Source organism: Aquarana catesbeiana, linkage group LG05 (genome assembly GCF_042186555.1).
Source record: "Aquarana catesbeiana isolate 2022-GZ linkage group LG05, ASM4218655v1, whole genome shotgun sequence".
Classification (NCBI taxonomy): domain Eukaryota; kingdom Metazoa; phylum Chordata; class Amphibia; order Anura; family Ranidae; genus Aquarana; species Aquarana catesbeiana.
Window position 1 is genome coordinate 208,718,429 of NC_133328.1, and position 16,875 is coordinate 208,735,303.

At 44.5% G+C, this 16,875-nt stretch overlaps 1 protein-coding gene across 1 annotated transcript; it reads left to right on the forward strand.

The window, feature by feature from the left end:
- Nucleotides 1-818: 818 nt before the first annotated feature.
- On the forward strand, nt 819-13,633 carry YAE1 (YAE1 maturation factor of ABCE1). Its single transcript, XM_073630525.1, has 3 exons — nt 819-1,591; nt 6,333-6,454; nt 11,775-13,633. The coding sequence occupies exons 1-3, from the start codon at nt 1,478-1,480 to the stop codon at nt 12,190-12,192; spliced, it is 654 nt and encodes a 217-aa protein (XP_073486626.1). The 5' UTR covers nt 819-1,477; the 3' UTR covers nt 12,193-13,633.
- The last annotated feature ends 3,242 nt before the right edge of the window (nt 13,634-16,875 follow it).

The following is a 16,875-nucleotide window of genomic DNA, read 5'->3' on the forward strand; positions in this document are numbered from 1 at the left end:
ATATAAATTGGTAAATAACAATAAAATTGCTTTTACAAGGAGAGCACTTTAACAGAAAGTACAAAACCTACCAAAAATATCTTGTATTTCTGCAAACCCCCGGCTTAATTAACCCCTTCCCGCCGACCATACGCAGATATGCATACTCGGCTTTCCGGGGTTATACCGGGATGATGCCTGCAGCTGCAGGCATCATCCCGGTACCGTTGTTTACAGCGGGCGATCGGCTACCCGTGTATAACAACCGATGCGGCTAAAAGCTGTTATTATACCGGAGGAGCGGGAGGGGACATCCCCCCCTCCCGCCGCCTCCCGCCGCTGTTACCGGGCCTCCCATGCGATCGGGAGGCCCGGTGTCCATTCGGCTGCCTTCGGCGGCTGGGGGCGGGCTGGAACGAAGCTGTGAGCTGCTTCGTTCCAGCCTTCTCGTTGTAAACGCGGAAGCGACGTCATGACGTCACTTCCCATTTACTCGGCTGCCAATGGCGCCGAATTTAAAAAAGTACACAGTATTCAGAATCGCCGTTTTCGGCGATCTGAATACTTTGAAGTGTAAAGGAGGGATGGGGGGTCTTTTAGACCCTGTCCCCGCGAGCTCGCGCAGCGAAGAAAACGCATACGGAAGTCGCGCCCGCATATGTAAACGGTGTTCTAACCACACATGTGAGGTATCGCCGCGATCGTCAGAGCGAGAGCAATAATTCTAGCCCTAGACCTCCTCTGTAGCTCAAACCTGGTAACCGTAAAAAAAATTTTAAAGCGTCGCCTATGGAAATTCATAGGTACCGTAGTTTGTCACCATTCCACGAGTGCGTGCAATTATAAAGGGTGACTTGTTTGGTATCTATTTACTCGGCGTAACATCATCTTTCACATTATACAAAAAAATTGGGGTAACTTTACTGTTTGGATTTTTTAAAATTCATGAAAGTGTCACTTTTCCAAAAATTTGCGTTTAAAACACCGCTGCACAAATACCGTGTGATAAAAAATATTGCAACAATCGCCATTTTATTCTCTAGATTCTCTGCTAAAAAATATATATATAATGTTTGGGAACTCTAAGTAATTTTCTAGCAAAAAATATGGATTTTAACTTGTAAACACCAAATTTCAAAAATAGGCTTAGTCATGAATAGTAACAGAATGGCTCAGTAGCTGCAGACTGTAGTCACTGGAGCTCCACTCTGCACAGAAATCATGTACAGGAATCATGTGCCCTCCACTTCCTGTAGTGGAGCGCCAGCTGCGGAGATTCACAATAAAGTTCAGTAAAAAAAAAAAAAAAAAAAAGGGAACTTGAGTGGAGGACACGTGCTTCCTGTCATCACTGGAGCTCCACTCTGCAGCCAGACCCCTTTCGATAGTGTGCCCTAGTGGTAACTGTACGTCACATGAGGCGCTGGTATTGTAGGTAGCTGTCAGCCGGTGGTAGAGGAGTTTAGGTTTGAGCTGTGAGGAGGAGAGCAGCTTGGAAATGTCCTGGGTGAGGGCGGCCATGGAGAGGGAAGAGGAAGTGTTCGATGAGGAGGGAGATGAGATGAACCTTCTACACAGAGAGTGGCAGAAATCCATGGAGAATAGACTAAAGGTGAGGAGAAGGGACTCCTGGCAGTGCTGGGTCACTATGGGGGGCATTGACACATTACTGAACCCTTATCTTATTATGTTCATAACTAGGGGCTCCTTCACACAGGCAGATAGATACACACTGTGTACATCTAGACGCAGTATTATAGTAATCAATGAGCCCATGCACACAGCGCCCCCTACCTGTGGAAATGTGCACTGTGTACAAAAAAAGTACAAGCACTTCTGTGTCCAGGGTGCACAGTACTGCACATTTTACACACATAAAAGTGTTGTCATTTATTTGACTAAAAGAACAATTGTACACCCCTGAATGCGTCTAAATGTGGTATTTTTTGCTGGATCTTCTGTCAGCAAGAACCTGCATTCATGCGGAGAATGAATATATATATATATATATATATATATATATATATATATATATACCCCTGTGAATTAGGGGTGCACATCTTCACTGGTCTCACAATTCGATTACGGTCATCCTGTCCACGATTCAATTCCACGATGCATCACGATTGCTGCGTAATTTTTAATTTTCATTTCCTCCTAGTGCAATATCCTATTTGGGGAGGGTAATTCTCATAACCATCCCAAAAGAGGGCTACAAGTTATTCACTTTCAGTTCATTAAAGAGAACAAATGGGCATTCTTTAAATCTGGGGGAAAAACAGAAAGGCTTCTTTGCCGTAAGAACTGTGAAAATGTGGCATAGACTAACTCTCTCACAAACTAGTTCTGGACTGTTCAGTAGATTGTTTTAACAAAAACCTGAAATGCATTCCTGTCCTAAATGCACAAAATATAGGTGATCGTGACAGAAGGATGGTGGTGGGGCATGGGATCATGCAGAAGGATGATGATGGTGGGGTGGGCGGGATGGGATCTGATGGGATCAGTGGCAGAGGGATAGTGGGATGGATGCGATCAGTGGTAGAGGGATGGATCGGATCGGGGCAGAGAGATGGTGAAATGGATGGGATAATTGGGCAGAGGGATAGTGGTGGGGGATGGGATGAGTGGCAGAGGAATGGATGGGATCAGGGGCAGAGGGATGGTGGGGGGGATGGGATCAGTGGCAGAGGGATGGTTGGGATCAGTGGCAGAGGGATAGTGGGATGGATGGGATCAGTGGGCAGAGGGATGGGGGGGTTGAGGTCAATAGCAGAGGGATGGATGGGATCGGGGGCAGAGGGATGGTGGAATGGATGGGATCAGGGGCAGAGGGATGGTGGAATGGATGGGATCAGGGGCAGAGGGATGGTGGGATGGATGGGATCGGGGGCAGAGGGTTGGATGGGATCGGGGCAGAGGGATGGATGGGATCTGGGCAGAGGGATGTTGGGATGGATAGGATCGGGGGCAGAGGCATGGTGGGATGGATGGGATCGGGGGCAGAGGGATGGATGGGATCGGGGGCAGAGGGATGGATGGGATCGGGGCAGAGGCATAGTGGGATGGATGGAACCGGGGGCAGAGGCATGGTGGGATGGATGGGATCGGGGGCAGAGGGATGGTGGAATGGATGGGATCAGGGGCAGAGGGATGGTGGGATGGATGGAATCGGGGGCAGAGGGTTGGATGGGATTGGGGCAGAGGGATGGATGGGATCGGGGCAGAGGGATGTTGGGATGGATGGGATCGGGGGCAGAGGCATGGTGGGATGGATGGGATCGGGGGCAGAGGGATGGATGGGATCGGGGGCAGAGGGATGGTGGGATGGATGGAACCGGGGGCAGAGGCATGGTGGGATGGATGGGATCGGGGGCAGAGGGATGGTGGGATGGATGGGATCAGGGGCAGAAGGATGGTGGGATGGATAGGATCAGGGGCAGAGGGATGGTGGAATAGATGGGATCAGGCAGAGGGATGGATGGGATCAGGGGCAGAGGGATGGTGGGATGGATAGGGTCAGGGGCAGAGGGATGGTGGAATAGATGGGATCAGGCAGAGGGATGGATGGGATCGGGGGCAGAGGGATGGTGGTGGAGGAATGGGATCAGTGACACTGGCATTTACCAGCTCTCAGTGTCAGTTGATTCCTCCTCCTCCAAGCTCAGTGGGTCTCTACCTCTCTTCTCCCTTCCGGTACCTCCAGTGATGCCTCTTCTGATGTCAGGTCTCCTCCAGCTCCTCCCCCTGCACTCTACTGGCTATCAGCTGACTTTCTGCTTCAGTGTCCATCTCTGGGGGCAGGGAAGGGGAGGGGGCTTTATCCACCAGGCAGGCTCTGCCTCTGTGTTTTTCCAGGAGAGGCAGAGCACTACACAGAGCGCTGCATGACATCATCGGAGATCGATTCAGACTCTCAGCATCATCGCAGAATTGCAAACGTCTGAATCGCGATGCTGCGATTATATTCAACACCCCTACGGTGAATGCACCCTTAGGCCCCTTTCAGACAGGTAGACTCCATCGTATCTGCCTGCTCAGCGGGGAATCTGTGCGCTGATCCCCACTGAGCAGGCTGATGACAGGTCTGCATAAACGAAATGGACACAGCCCACTTTCCTCTATGGACATTGGGATGGAAGTGGACCACCTGTCTGTTTACAGCCGACTGTCATCCAATCCAATCTGCCAGATGGATGGGGAACAGCTCCCCCAACCTTCTGTTTCTACCAGACAGGTTTGGATGTTGGCGGGTGTCAACATCCATTGCTCCATAGAGGGCAATGGATGGTCGGATCGGGCCTGCCTGTCAGTTTTTCCAAGTCAGTCCACCCGTGCGAAAGGGGCCTAAGAGAACACTGCCAGAGTGGATGAGTAATGACTGGCGGAAGCCCCCCTTTCCATACAAAATTAGAGCGTTTACATTTCATTTTACTACAGTTTATCTTGGGAAGCAGTATTTTGCTTGCAATTATCTGTAAAAGTTTGTACTCTGGACTGGCATATTGTATCTGACTTAAGCTTGCCAAAAAAAAGAAAAGTCTCCCTCATCCACACATTAGAGGAGGATGGAGGAATCCTTCCCACTATGCTATTGTATTCTGACAGCGGGGACTTTTCCAATGTCAGCATGGCAACCGATTGGCTGCAGCGTTGAACGAATGAAAACTTTCCAACGCTCCCATTCAAACTAAGCCGATCGTTAGATTGACTTCTCTCTTGAAGTGCCATAGAGATCAAAATTCAGCCATCACTGTGGAACTGACCAGATGTTGATCCATCTGTGGCCCGCTGTAGGCTGCCTATATACTATTCATTCTCCTTTATGATGGCCTTCTATACTTCAATCTGATTTATATGTGATCTGATCAAATTGATTGAAGTGTTTAACAAAAAAGAAGCCATAATTTCCCCTTCAATTGATTAAAGCTGACCATACACTTGTAGATTTTTGAATAAACATTTGTAAGAACATTTTCATTGGTACATTTGATGACATGAGGAATACTGCTCGAAAGTACTTTATCCTGTTGCCACTCACATAACAGATATGGGTGCAGCAAAAGGGTGGAGGTTTAACATATGCATTGCTGGGCGACAGCTATTTCTGTGCTGAGAACGCGCTTCCAGCACAGAGAGTCAAGCTGACAAAGACCGCTTTCGGTCTGGACTAAAGATCAATAACTGGCGGGACTGGCTTCAGATCATGTGACCGCTGTGACAGCCAGTCACAGTGGCCACATTATCACCAATCCTTCCACCCCCTCTGCGTTCAGAGCTTTTTAGAGGGATGTCAGGGAAGGAAAAACATATTCACTGTTAGAAAATCGATTTCTTTGAGAAAAAAATTCCATTCTGCACTTTCAAGTTCTCTCATTGCTGAGGTTGAAAATGAGTGTTCAATGAAATTCTATCAGAATATGGTCAGCTTTAGACTCCATTTAGATTGCATTTAAACAAACTGAGTCGATCGGACTATAGGAGGGAGCTGATTTTCCCCTACAAAAAAATTAAATAAATAAACTTTACACTCTCCCCACCCCCCTGTTCTCTGCTGCTCTTACCTTTGTGGGTCATGAGCTATACTGCCCATCCTGCGGTTGGGGGTTTTGAAATCCCAGCTCTTCTTCCTCCTCTATCTACAGCACTTCTGGGACGGATCAGAGCAATGCTATGTGCCAGCGCTTGCCAATCAGAATCACTCTGATCTGTCCTGGTAGTGCTGCAGAAAGACGGGGGAGAAAAGTGGGAATTTCCAATACCTGGACTGGTTGCATGGGCACTGACCGCTCGTCTCCCATGGAAGTAAGTACAGCAGGGACCAGGGGGTGGGGAGGGTGTACAGTGTCAGTTCATATTTTAATTTTTTCTGAAAAGTTGAACGTACACTTGAAGTATAACAGTCCTACAAGAATGTTAACATATGTTTAGGTGGAAGGTTTGTTCCATCCAGTAACACCCACCCACAGTGACTGACATTGGTGATGTCTGATCCCACGCATTATTTGTATTTTATAACTTGTATCTTTCACTGGCTCTCGTGGTGAATAGTGGTCACAAAATAAAGGCCTTATAGGTATTTTGTTGACACAGAGATACTATTATACAGTAAATCGCTGATCACAGTGCTTTAGGTTGCATTTTTAGTCCAGTTTTGCTTCACCCATGCAAAAAGGTAATATGTAGCTGATAGGGAAGACTAGCCCAGCAAGTCACATACAATGGACAAAATAAGAAATGTTTCTTAAACTGGAAATTGCATATTTATTTAACAGGATGTAGAGGACCATAGGGCTCCCTTTTATTGTATGGCTCCAATTATGATATAGTTTTCTACATTTCTTTTATTTCAGGAAGGGTATCGAGATGGGGTTGACGCTGGAAAGGAAAATTCATTGCAGACAGGATTCGACCTGGGATATAAGTTGGGAGTAAACATCCTAATGCCATGCGGAGAACTTCGGGGAACTATTAGGTACCTGAATATTTTTCAAGATTCATTCTCTCTCTCTCATAAATCTCTCTCTCTCTCTCTCTCTCTCGCTCTCTCTCTCTCTCTCTCTCTCTCTCTCTCATAAATCTCTTACAGTGGGGACGGAAAGTATTCAGACCCCCTTAAATTTTTCACTCTTTGTTATATTGCAGCCATTTGCTAAAATCATTTAAGTTCATTTTTTTTTCCTCATTAACCACTTGCTTACTGGGCACTTAAACCCCCCTCCTATCCAGACCAATTTTCAGCTTTCAGCACTAACGCACTTTGAATGACAGTTGCGTGGGCATACAACACTGTACCCAAATGAAATTTTTATCATTTTTTTCACTACAAATAGAGCTTTCTTTTGGTGGTATTTGATCACCTCTGCAGTTTTTACTTTTTGTTAAAAAAATGTAAAATCTATATTTTGTTATAAAAAATTTAAAACAGGTCATTTTTCTCCTTCATTGATGTACGTTGATGAGGCGGCAGTGATGGGCACTAATGGGTGGCAGTCATGGGCAGCACTGATTGGCACTTGTGGGCATTGATAGCTGGCACTTGTGGGCACTGTTAGGTAGCACTGTGGGCACTGTTAGGTGGCACTAATGAGGCAGATGTGAATCTTCCACTTCTGGACCGATGTTCCTCACATCCGAGCCGTGGCTTTTTTTTCTACTCACGCTGTCGGCGCGAGTAGAAAAAAAAAACGATTACCGATCTTTTGTTTACATCATGTGATCAGCTGTCATTGGCTGACAGCTGATCACATGGTAAGGGGCCGGGACCTCGCGCAGTATTTGCGCAGCAATTTTTCGAACGGGTTTTTTTTGGGAAAAAAAACTGTTTCATGCTTAAAAAAAAAACAAAACATTAAAGTTAGCACAATTTTTTTGCGTATTGTGAAAGATGAAGTTATGCAGAGTAAATATATACCTAACATGTCATACTGCAAAATTGCACACACTCGTGGAATGGCGCCAAACTTTGGTACTTAGAAATCCCCATAGGCGACGCTTTAAAATTTTTTACTGGTTATATGTTTCGAGTTACAGAGGAGGTCTAGGGCTAGAATTATTTCTCTCGCTCTAACGTTCGCAGCGATACCTTACATGTGTGGTTTGAACACCGGTTTCATATGTGGGCGGGACTTACGTATGCGTTCGCTTCTCCGTGCGAGCACACGGGGACAGGGACACTTTCATTTTTTTTTTTTTTTTTTTTATATTGTTAATTTGACTTTTATTTTTTTAGTTTGACATTTAAAAAAAAAAATAATAATTTTGATTACTTTTATTCCTATTATAAGGAATGTAAACATCCCTTGTAATAGGAATATGGCATGACAGGTCCTTTTTACAGTGAGATATGGGGTCAATAAGACCCCACATCTCACCTCTAGGCTGGGAAGCCTAAAATTAAAAAGAAAAAACAAAACGATCACCGCTTCCCAGCCGAAGCGGCGCCGTTTTTTTGAATGCAGAGGCCGGGCGTGACGTCATAACATCGCGCCCGGCCTCCGAACAATCATAGAGACTCCGGCGACCATCTGGTCCACCGGAAATCTCTACAATCACCATCCGGGGCTGGCGGATCCTGTGTCCGACACACCGATGGAATCGGTGAGTTGGTACAAGCACCGGAGGGTGGCGGGAGGGGGGGGGCTTCCCCTCCTACCGCCCGTAAGAACAATCAAGCGGCGGAACAGCCGCTATGATCGTTCTTATGGTGTAGGGAATCGCCATCCGAAAAAGCCGATATCTGAATGATGTCTGTAGCTACAGGCATCATTCAGATATAGCCCCACAAAGTCGAGGACGTCCCAGGACGCCCTACGGGCGCGAAGTGGTTAAAAAAGAAAAACTGAAATATCACATGGTCCTAAGTATTCAGACCCTTTGCTCAGTATTTAGTAGAATATATATTTGATCTAATACAGCCCTGAGTCTTTTTGGGTAAGATGCAACAAGTTTTTCACACCTGGATTTGGGGATCCTCTGCCATTCCTCCTTGCAGATCCGCAGCAGTTCTGTCAGGTTGGATGGTAAAAGTTGGTGAACTGCCATGTTTAGGTCTCTCCAGTGATGTTCAATTGGGTTTAAGTCAGGGCTCTGGCTGGGCCATTCAAGAACAGTCACTAAGTTGTTGTGAAGCCACTCCTTCATTATTTTAGCTGTGTGCTTAGGGTCATTATCTTGTTGGAAGGTAAACCTTCGGCCCAGGCTGAGGTCCTGAGCACTCTGGAGAAGGTTTTCGTCCAGGATATGCCTGTACTTGGCCGCATTCATCTTTCCCTTGATTGCAACCAGTCGTCCTGTCCCTGCAGCTGAAAAACACCCCCACAGCATGATGTTGCCACCACCATGCTTCACAGTTGGGACTGTATTGGACAGGTGATGAGCAGTGCCTGGTTTTCTCCACACATACCGCTTAGAATTAAGGCCAAAAAGTTTCATCGTGGTCTTATCAGACCAAAGAATCTTATTTCTCGCCATCTTGGAGTCCTTCAGGTGTTTTTTTTTAGCAAACTCCATGCGGGCTTTCATGTGTCTTGCACTGAGGAGAAGCTTCCGTTGGACCACTCTGCCATAAAGCCCCGACTGGTGGAGGGCTGAAGTGATGGTTGACTTTCTACAACTTTCTCCCATCTCCCGACTGCATCTCTGGAGCTCAGCCACAGTGATCTTTGGGTTCTTCTTTACCTCTCTCACCAAGGCTCTTCTCCCCCGATAGCTCAGCTTGGCCGGACGGCCAGCTCTAGGAAGGGTTCTGGTCGTCCCAAACGTCTTCCATTTTTAAGGATTATGGAGGCCACTGTGCTCTTAGGAACCTTAAGAGCAGCAGAATTTTTTTGTACCTTGGCCAGATCTGTGCCTTGCCACAATTCTGTCTCTGAGCTCTTCAGGCAGTTCCTTTGACCTCATGATTCTCATTTGCTCAGACATGCACTGTGAGCTGTAAGGTCTTATATAGACAGGTGTGTGGCTTTCCTAATCAAGTCCAATCAGTATAATGAAACACAGCTGGACTCAAATGAAGGTGTAGAACCATCTCAAGGATCATCAGAAGAAATGGACAGCACCTGAGTTAAATATATGAATGTCACAGCAAAGGGTCTGAATACTTAGGACCATGTGATATTTCAGTTTTTCTTTCTTAATAAATCTGCAAAAATGTCAACAATTCTGTGTTTTTCTGTCAATATGGGGTGCTGTGTGTACATTAATGAGGAAAAAAAATGAACTTAAATGATTTTAGCAAATGGCTGCAATATAACAAAGAGTGAAAAATTTAAGGGGGTCTGAATACTTTCCGTCCCCACTGTATAGCTCTGCAATGAGCAAAGCTAATGCTGATTGGGGACTGTAGCTTTAAATCAGCAGGGAGCAGAGAGAAACTGTTTCCACAGGGTCCTTCCCTATAACAAGCTAGCAGAAGAAAGGCTTTCTACAAAACTGTACTACTTTGCAAATCTTGTGTTTTGATGCACCTGGAATGTATTTAGCGGATTTAAACTAAAAGTTCAGTTGGGCTTTAAATAGTTAAATGACAGTAAATATATATTTGTAAAACCAGTTATGCATGAACCCCTTTCCAATTACAGTCTGTATAGACCAATGTTTTCAGGTATGGTATCCCTTGCTGAGAAAGTATTAATCTATGTTCCATTTTAGATCTAGGACCTACAAAAGCTAGTTTTACACTAATGGTCAGGATAGGACATGATGGGAATCATCCCTCACAGGGAAAAAAAAAATAACTCATGGAGTGTCTAATCCATTCCCACACTATTCAAAATTAAAAAAAAAAAAGTAGTTCTGGCCCCCTGAACTTTAGGCACCCAAAATTTTGACATGACTATGTGGCTAATGTATGAACAGAACACTCCATGTCCATATTACATTTATTAACTGATTTTCTTTTAAGTTTTGTACAGTTTTAGTTTTCCTATAATCTATGAACCAAGTCTAAAGCCCCATACACACCATCAGATTTTCTGCTGATTTTTTCCTTCAGATTTACCAAAAACATATAATATGAGGTCAAACCTTAGGAGTTTCAATTTGTATGCAATCAGGCAGGCCCTTGCACTACATGGTTTTGGTAAATCTGAAGACAAAAATCAGCAGAAAAGCTTAAAGCCCCATACACACAATAGGATTGTTGGTCAACTAAGCATCAGACTTTTGTCTGAAGGGCGTGTCAGGAACTTGTCTTGCATACAAACGGTACACTATTTTCAGCCAACAAACGTAGTGACGTACTACGTGGAATTTTAGCTCTTGAGCACCACCCTTTGGGCACCTTCTGCTAATGTCATGTTTGGTGAGCATTGATTCCGAGCATGTGTGTTTGTACTTTGGACTTTCGTGTAATGGACTTGTGTACACACGATAGGAAAATCTGACAACAGACCGTTGTCCACCGAAAATTTACTAGCCTGCCATCCAACATTTGTTGGCGGAAAGTTGGCCAACAATTGTCTGATGGAGCGTACTAACGGTCGGCTTTTAGGCCAACAACAGTCTGTCTTCACACAATTCCCTGACAAAAATCCGATTGTATGTACGAGGCTTTAGACATACAGATGGTTTCCAAGCAAGCCTTGCCTTGTAATAGCAGCTCCTCTCCATCCAAAGAACCTCTGAATTCCTTGTCCCAGCCTGCAGTCAAATGATCTGTCATTATCCTCCTGCATCCTACAGTGTATCTACACATTTATGTTCATTAAAGTGCAGGCTTCACAAAACAACTTGGGCCCCTGGTCAGTATACAGTGCAAGGCACTGCTGAAGGGACCTCAGGTTGTTTGAAAAAAGAGAAGGCATGTGGTATCTGGTATTGATAGAAAGTCATGGTTGCCTGATCTGTATTTTCTTACTAAAGGGGTTCACTATGAATGAACATGGGTCAGAGAACTGATATTTAAATGTACTGCAAATTCTTTGTATAAATGTAATTCAGATTATGCCGTCACTGTCTGTTTCACATAGACGTGTCCCTTTTATGCAATGAATACTTTGAAAAGTAATTGGATTTGAATCCAATTTGAAATGTATAGGAATATTCCTCCCCTTTTTACTATGTGAATGCTGCAAAAAAAAAAAAAAATGCACCACAGTAATAAGTGTCTGAGAGTGAATTGTCTGACTGTCATTTTTGACCTATGCCAGCCTTTCTTTGTCATGCTGGCAGGGTATTGGTGTGGTTGCTATGGCACAGCACAGAGACCATTCTGCCCACAGACATTTTATTCAATGACACCCTATATAGTGATTACTGTTTAAACTATAGTAATATTGATTTCTGCTTTTCAGTGCTCTTGTCACGTGGTGTCAAGCTCAAAAATCGGATCCCATGATGAATACACAGCTTGGTGAACTCCTAGCTGCCATCTGCCAATGTGAGGACCAAATTGTGAAAGGCCTGTCTTATGTTCATCAGGTTGTTCATCCCTCTGAGTTATCAAGCTGTATGGATGACATGGGACTCAGCAGCCATACACATGAGCCCAGTAATGACTCTTGTGCTGCAGGCCAGGACTGTTGCCGCAATCAGGAGTGTCTTCCTTCTTCCTTTCAAAACTGTAGGACTATACAGGAGCTGAATAATGTTGTGAAACATGAACTTTGTCGTATTTTGAAAGGCACTCGCTCTATAGCACAACAGCTCAACTTGTCCTCAGATTTGCTTTTTTATTTGCAAACTCTTGAAATGAAGTGTTCGTTGATTTGAAGACGCAGAAGATTTTATTAGAGAATTTTTTTTTTTTTAAATACCAAACATGGTCAGAGTAAAAAAATGCATCACTTACATCAGGTGCTTTAGGGGGTTGGATTCTCTTGTATGCTTCCTATCAACTGTTCTACTGTTTCTAGAACAGTTATAACTTGTTATTATTTATAGAAACCATTACTGATGATCGGTTGGATTAAAAACTTTACATCCTGGAATCCTGCAATATTATACTGTATATACATCTTCTTTGATGAATAAGAATTCCACCCCCTCCCCAAATCGCTATCATGATGTCCCTGAGGGTATCTGAAAACAGTGTTATCTGCATTTTTCAGATACCAGGAAAAAGGTGCCGATAATGGCACCGAAAACTCATGTGATGTTGCTGAGATTTTACTGCTTGTGGCGTGTTTTTCATAGGTCATGTGACTCAAAAATGTTCAATGCATTTCAGCAGGGGGGGTGTGTTTACATTTTTTACCACTTTAGGACCAAGCCTATTTTTGACACTTGTTTTACAAGTTAAAATCATTTTATTTTTCGCTAGAAAATTACTTAGAATCTCCAAACATTTTTTTTTTTTTAGCAGACACCCTAGAGAATAAAATAGAGTTTGTAAGACTGCTGCGCATATACGGTGTGACAAAGTATTGCAACAAACGCAATTTTTTTTTGAAAAAAAAAAATACACTTTTTAAATTGAAGAAAAAAAGGAAATTGTAAAGCTAGTCCAATTTTTTTCTCGGATGTGAAAGATAATGTTACGCCAAGTAAACTGATACCCAACATGTCATGCTTCAAAATTGCGCCTGCTCGTGGAATGGCGACAAACTTTGGCACTTAAAAATCTCCGTAGGCGACGTTTAAAAATTTCTACAGGTTACCAGTTTTGGGTTAGAGAGAGGAGGTCTTCTGCTAGCATTATTGCTTTCGCTCTAACAATCACCGCGATACCTCACATGTGTGGTTTGAACACCGTTTACATATGTGAGTGTGACTTGCGTATGAGTTCACTTCTGGGGTCAAAAAGACCTCAGATCTCACATTTACACTTAAAAGCAATTTAAAAAAAAAAAAAAAAATTGTGGAGGGTGGTTGCTCTGGTCCTCCCAAGGGCATAAAGTCGAGTGGAGGCCATCATACCTTCACTTGACTTCCCGCCCATCCATCTAAGGGTTTGGATAGTTTCCGCCGCTTCTAACGGCTCTGGTAAGCGGAAGAGACGCCGGTGGGGCCCCCCGGGGGGGGGGGTTAAACCTCTCAAATATATATATCAATTTAAAATTTATTAAAAACTGTCGGTATCCTGCATTTTCAGTACCAAACTTTCCATTCGGTATGAAGGTTCTTGATTTTGACTGGATGCAATAAATAAAAGTGGCAACATTAAAAATAAATTGCTATAAAACATATCCAATAAAATCAAACTTTTTCACAAGTTTAGGCTGAAATGTATTCTGTTACGTGTCTTTGGTAAAAAAAAAAGAATCCCACATCTTTATTCCACCTAGAGGTGGTGGTAAAAGCTGCAGGACAGCCCTTTCAAGGGCCCACAGGCAGGACAAACAGAATCTGAAGTTTGAACGGATGCAATGGAAGAACAGTAAACTTACACTGCAATCTGCGTTTGAAAAATGTAGAGGTTTGGGGTGCTTAGGAGAAGGGCATGAAGAGGGTAGGACAGTGTCCTGATTAAGGTGGAAACAGGAAGCCACCTTTCCTAGCCTTTAGCAGAGTAGGAATACCCAAGTCAAAGAGACCTCCGCTCAGTCTGGAAGTGTCCACAGTGTGTCTTCCAAAGAGTCGAGTACAAATTTGGTGTCCGGGTGTCCCTGAGATCGCTGGAATGTCCTCTCTCAACTGCTTTGCAGAATTGAGATAATCTATAGTAGCTGGCATCATAAGGAAGGAATGACTTCACTGAATCCAGTCCAGGACTGGTCAGCCACCAGGATAGAGGCAGACATGCATGTCCAGGGATTGAGAGATTTTGCAAAATCAAAACAGGAAGCTTTTGAGGGTGAAGGGACCAGACATGAGCTTGGAGAATCAGCACTCCTTCAATGGGCGAGGAACAATCTTGGGCTGTGTCCAAGATTAGGCCCAGATGCTCCAAGTGCTGCATTGGATCGAGCCAGTGGTGGCAGGTGCTCCAAATTTTGGGGAAGGGACACTGTGAATGTGCCATGAAAATACTACCTTACTTTATGGAGGCAGGAGAAAGGAAGAGCCGGGGCAGCTTTGACAGATTCTCCTTCTGGCTGCACAGGAACAGGAAATGTGTCCTGAGACACGATTGGCCATGGAGTCCTAAGACTCCCTGGCCAGCAGGAGAATGAGGAAGACCATAGCAAATATTCATTCGTTATGTCATACAAGTGGGTGTGCTTGGGGCGCAGTCCTCTGTGCCCCGAGCCCACCCTTTTTTGAAGACTATTAGAGCCTCAGGCTTTAATCACGTGCTTCAAAAAAAACATTGGAATCTATGTGTCTGGCACCCTGCATGTAGATTAGGGGGCCGGCGCCCCTTATGGAGTGGCCCCCACTGAATCCAAAGCAGAATTTGATAAGGTTGAAAATCCACTCGAAGCTGTGCAGTGCCTGCATAATACACCACATTGGCTGCTAGGACAAATTGATTCTTAAGGCTGGGTTCACACTATTGCGAATTGGTTGCTGATTTCCCGCATCCAATTTGCACATCAGGAGACTGTGACCGGCTCTCAATGGAGCCGGTCCACACAGCTCCGGGATTGCTGCAGAGCGAATTGCACAGGAGTCCTGTGCTTCTTCTGGTCCAATTCAGCCCTGAAGCGGTGAACAGGGATGCAGCAGACCCCTGCTGTGAGCCACTCTGCACAGTAGTGTGAAACCAGCCTTAAGAGAAGGTCTTCCAGATATCTAGGATTTGACAATCAAACAGCCACAGACTTCAACAGTTGCAAAGCTGTGCAGAATAGATTAAGATAGGCTTGAAAGAGTGCCTTAATGGGAACTGTAAGTGATTTGCTGAAAAAGGAAACCGTCCTCAGCACATTGTGCACAAGTTGTGAGCCAGAAGGACCTTGTTCTCCCCTGGGGAAGTGTTCTCCGACTCTGGGGTTTTACATTCCACATTCTCCTCTTCCTCTCATCAGGAAGCAATGCTGCCATGATTGACAAGTCACACAGTTACTCATTCGGGGACGCAGACTGCTGGCACTTACAACTTGCACATTCTGTGGTTTCTATGAGATTTGAACCTTTCCCCATGAGGTCTGCCAGGCTGAAAAATCTTCTTTAGTTAAAAAGAAGGAATAAGGAGCACCTGATAAGGGGAGCCTCCAAGGCTTTGAGACAGGTCCAAGGTACTAGGTGCAAAGTTCTGAGAGGAACCCTGAACATACCTCCCACCTTTTTGAGAGGGAAACAAGGGACACATATTAGCAAAAGTATGTAGGCATAGGACACACCCCCTAAAAGGCAAATTTTACAAAAAAATATTTGTTAAACTCACAAGTGCTTTTTTTTTTAACCACTACTATCCCTTTATACTGGCTTTTGAAATGTAGAAATATAACAATTTAGAAATTGGATGTAAGGTTTAGCACTGGGAAACACCTTTTTAAAAGTTAAAATTTGCATCTTATATACCACTATAGGGATGAGACCAAAATGAGGAGGAAAGAGAGACAGGGGGTTTTCATTCCAAATCAGGGACAGTTTGGAGCTATACCAGAACAGTCTCATCATGGCCCTGTTCAGTGTGTGATGGCCAGCCCCCCGTGTCCCATTTCTCTTCTGCCTGACATCCACGACGTGGATCAAGGAATTCCATTTCAGTTGGGCACTTTTTTTTTTTTGTTCCTAACCAAAGTTTATTGAGCAAGGATAAAAGGGAATAGGGTACTCATCTAAATCAGTGCAAAGACTGTTGCCATGGAGCAGAAGGGGTGCACCTATCCTGTGTCTCAGGAATGAGCCTGCTAGATAACTCAGCGAAGGCTGATGCAGAGACCTGAGCCGTGAACTGGAGCAGAGTAGCAGGTTGAGGTGTGGTGTGCCTGCCTTCAGGTGCTCCAGATGGCACCCATAGCTAGGGTGTGGGCTGTGTACCTCTTACATTAGGTATGATTATGCATACAGAATGGGCCATTGCGTGCTCAATTTGTACCTGTCAAGAATTAAGTGAAGTCTACAATCTTCCAGTAATTTCAGAAATATTGGCCAGAAACCTGCTCTCAGTAGAGAGAGGTTGTCCATCACCTAAGAGCATTAGCACAAAAATAAATGCTTTGCTGGAAGCAGGAGGGGTATATGGACTGTCCATTGTCTTCAGCTAAAGATGGCAGCATATAACCCATGGTCAAGAATTAACAGAGCCTTTGGCCTGTACTGCATGATTAAGAAATAGCCTTTGCTGCAGCTCTCTGGAGAGGTGGTCAGCTGACACACACAATGAAGGGCTCTGGGTCTACATTGATCCAAATAACAGCACTTGCACTCTCTAATCAGCACTGTTAGCTGGAACAGCATGCAGAGCATGTCAGACATCTGGAGATTTGGGCCACTGCATATGTGTGGCAGAAGAGCAGTACAAACCCAGTTTCCCTTCCCACAAAACCACAAGCATATTTATTACTTTATATTAAACCAGACTGCATTACAGTAATAAATGGAGAGGGTTTTGTTGGGCTTTAA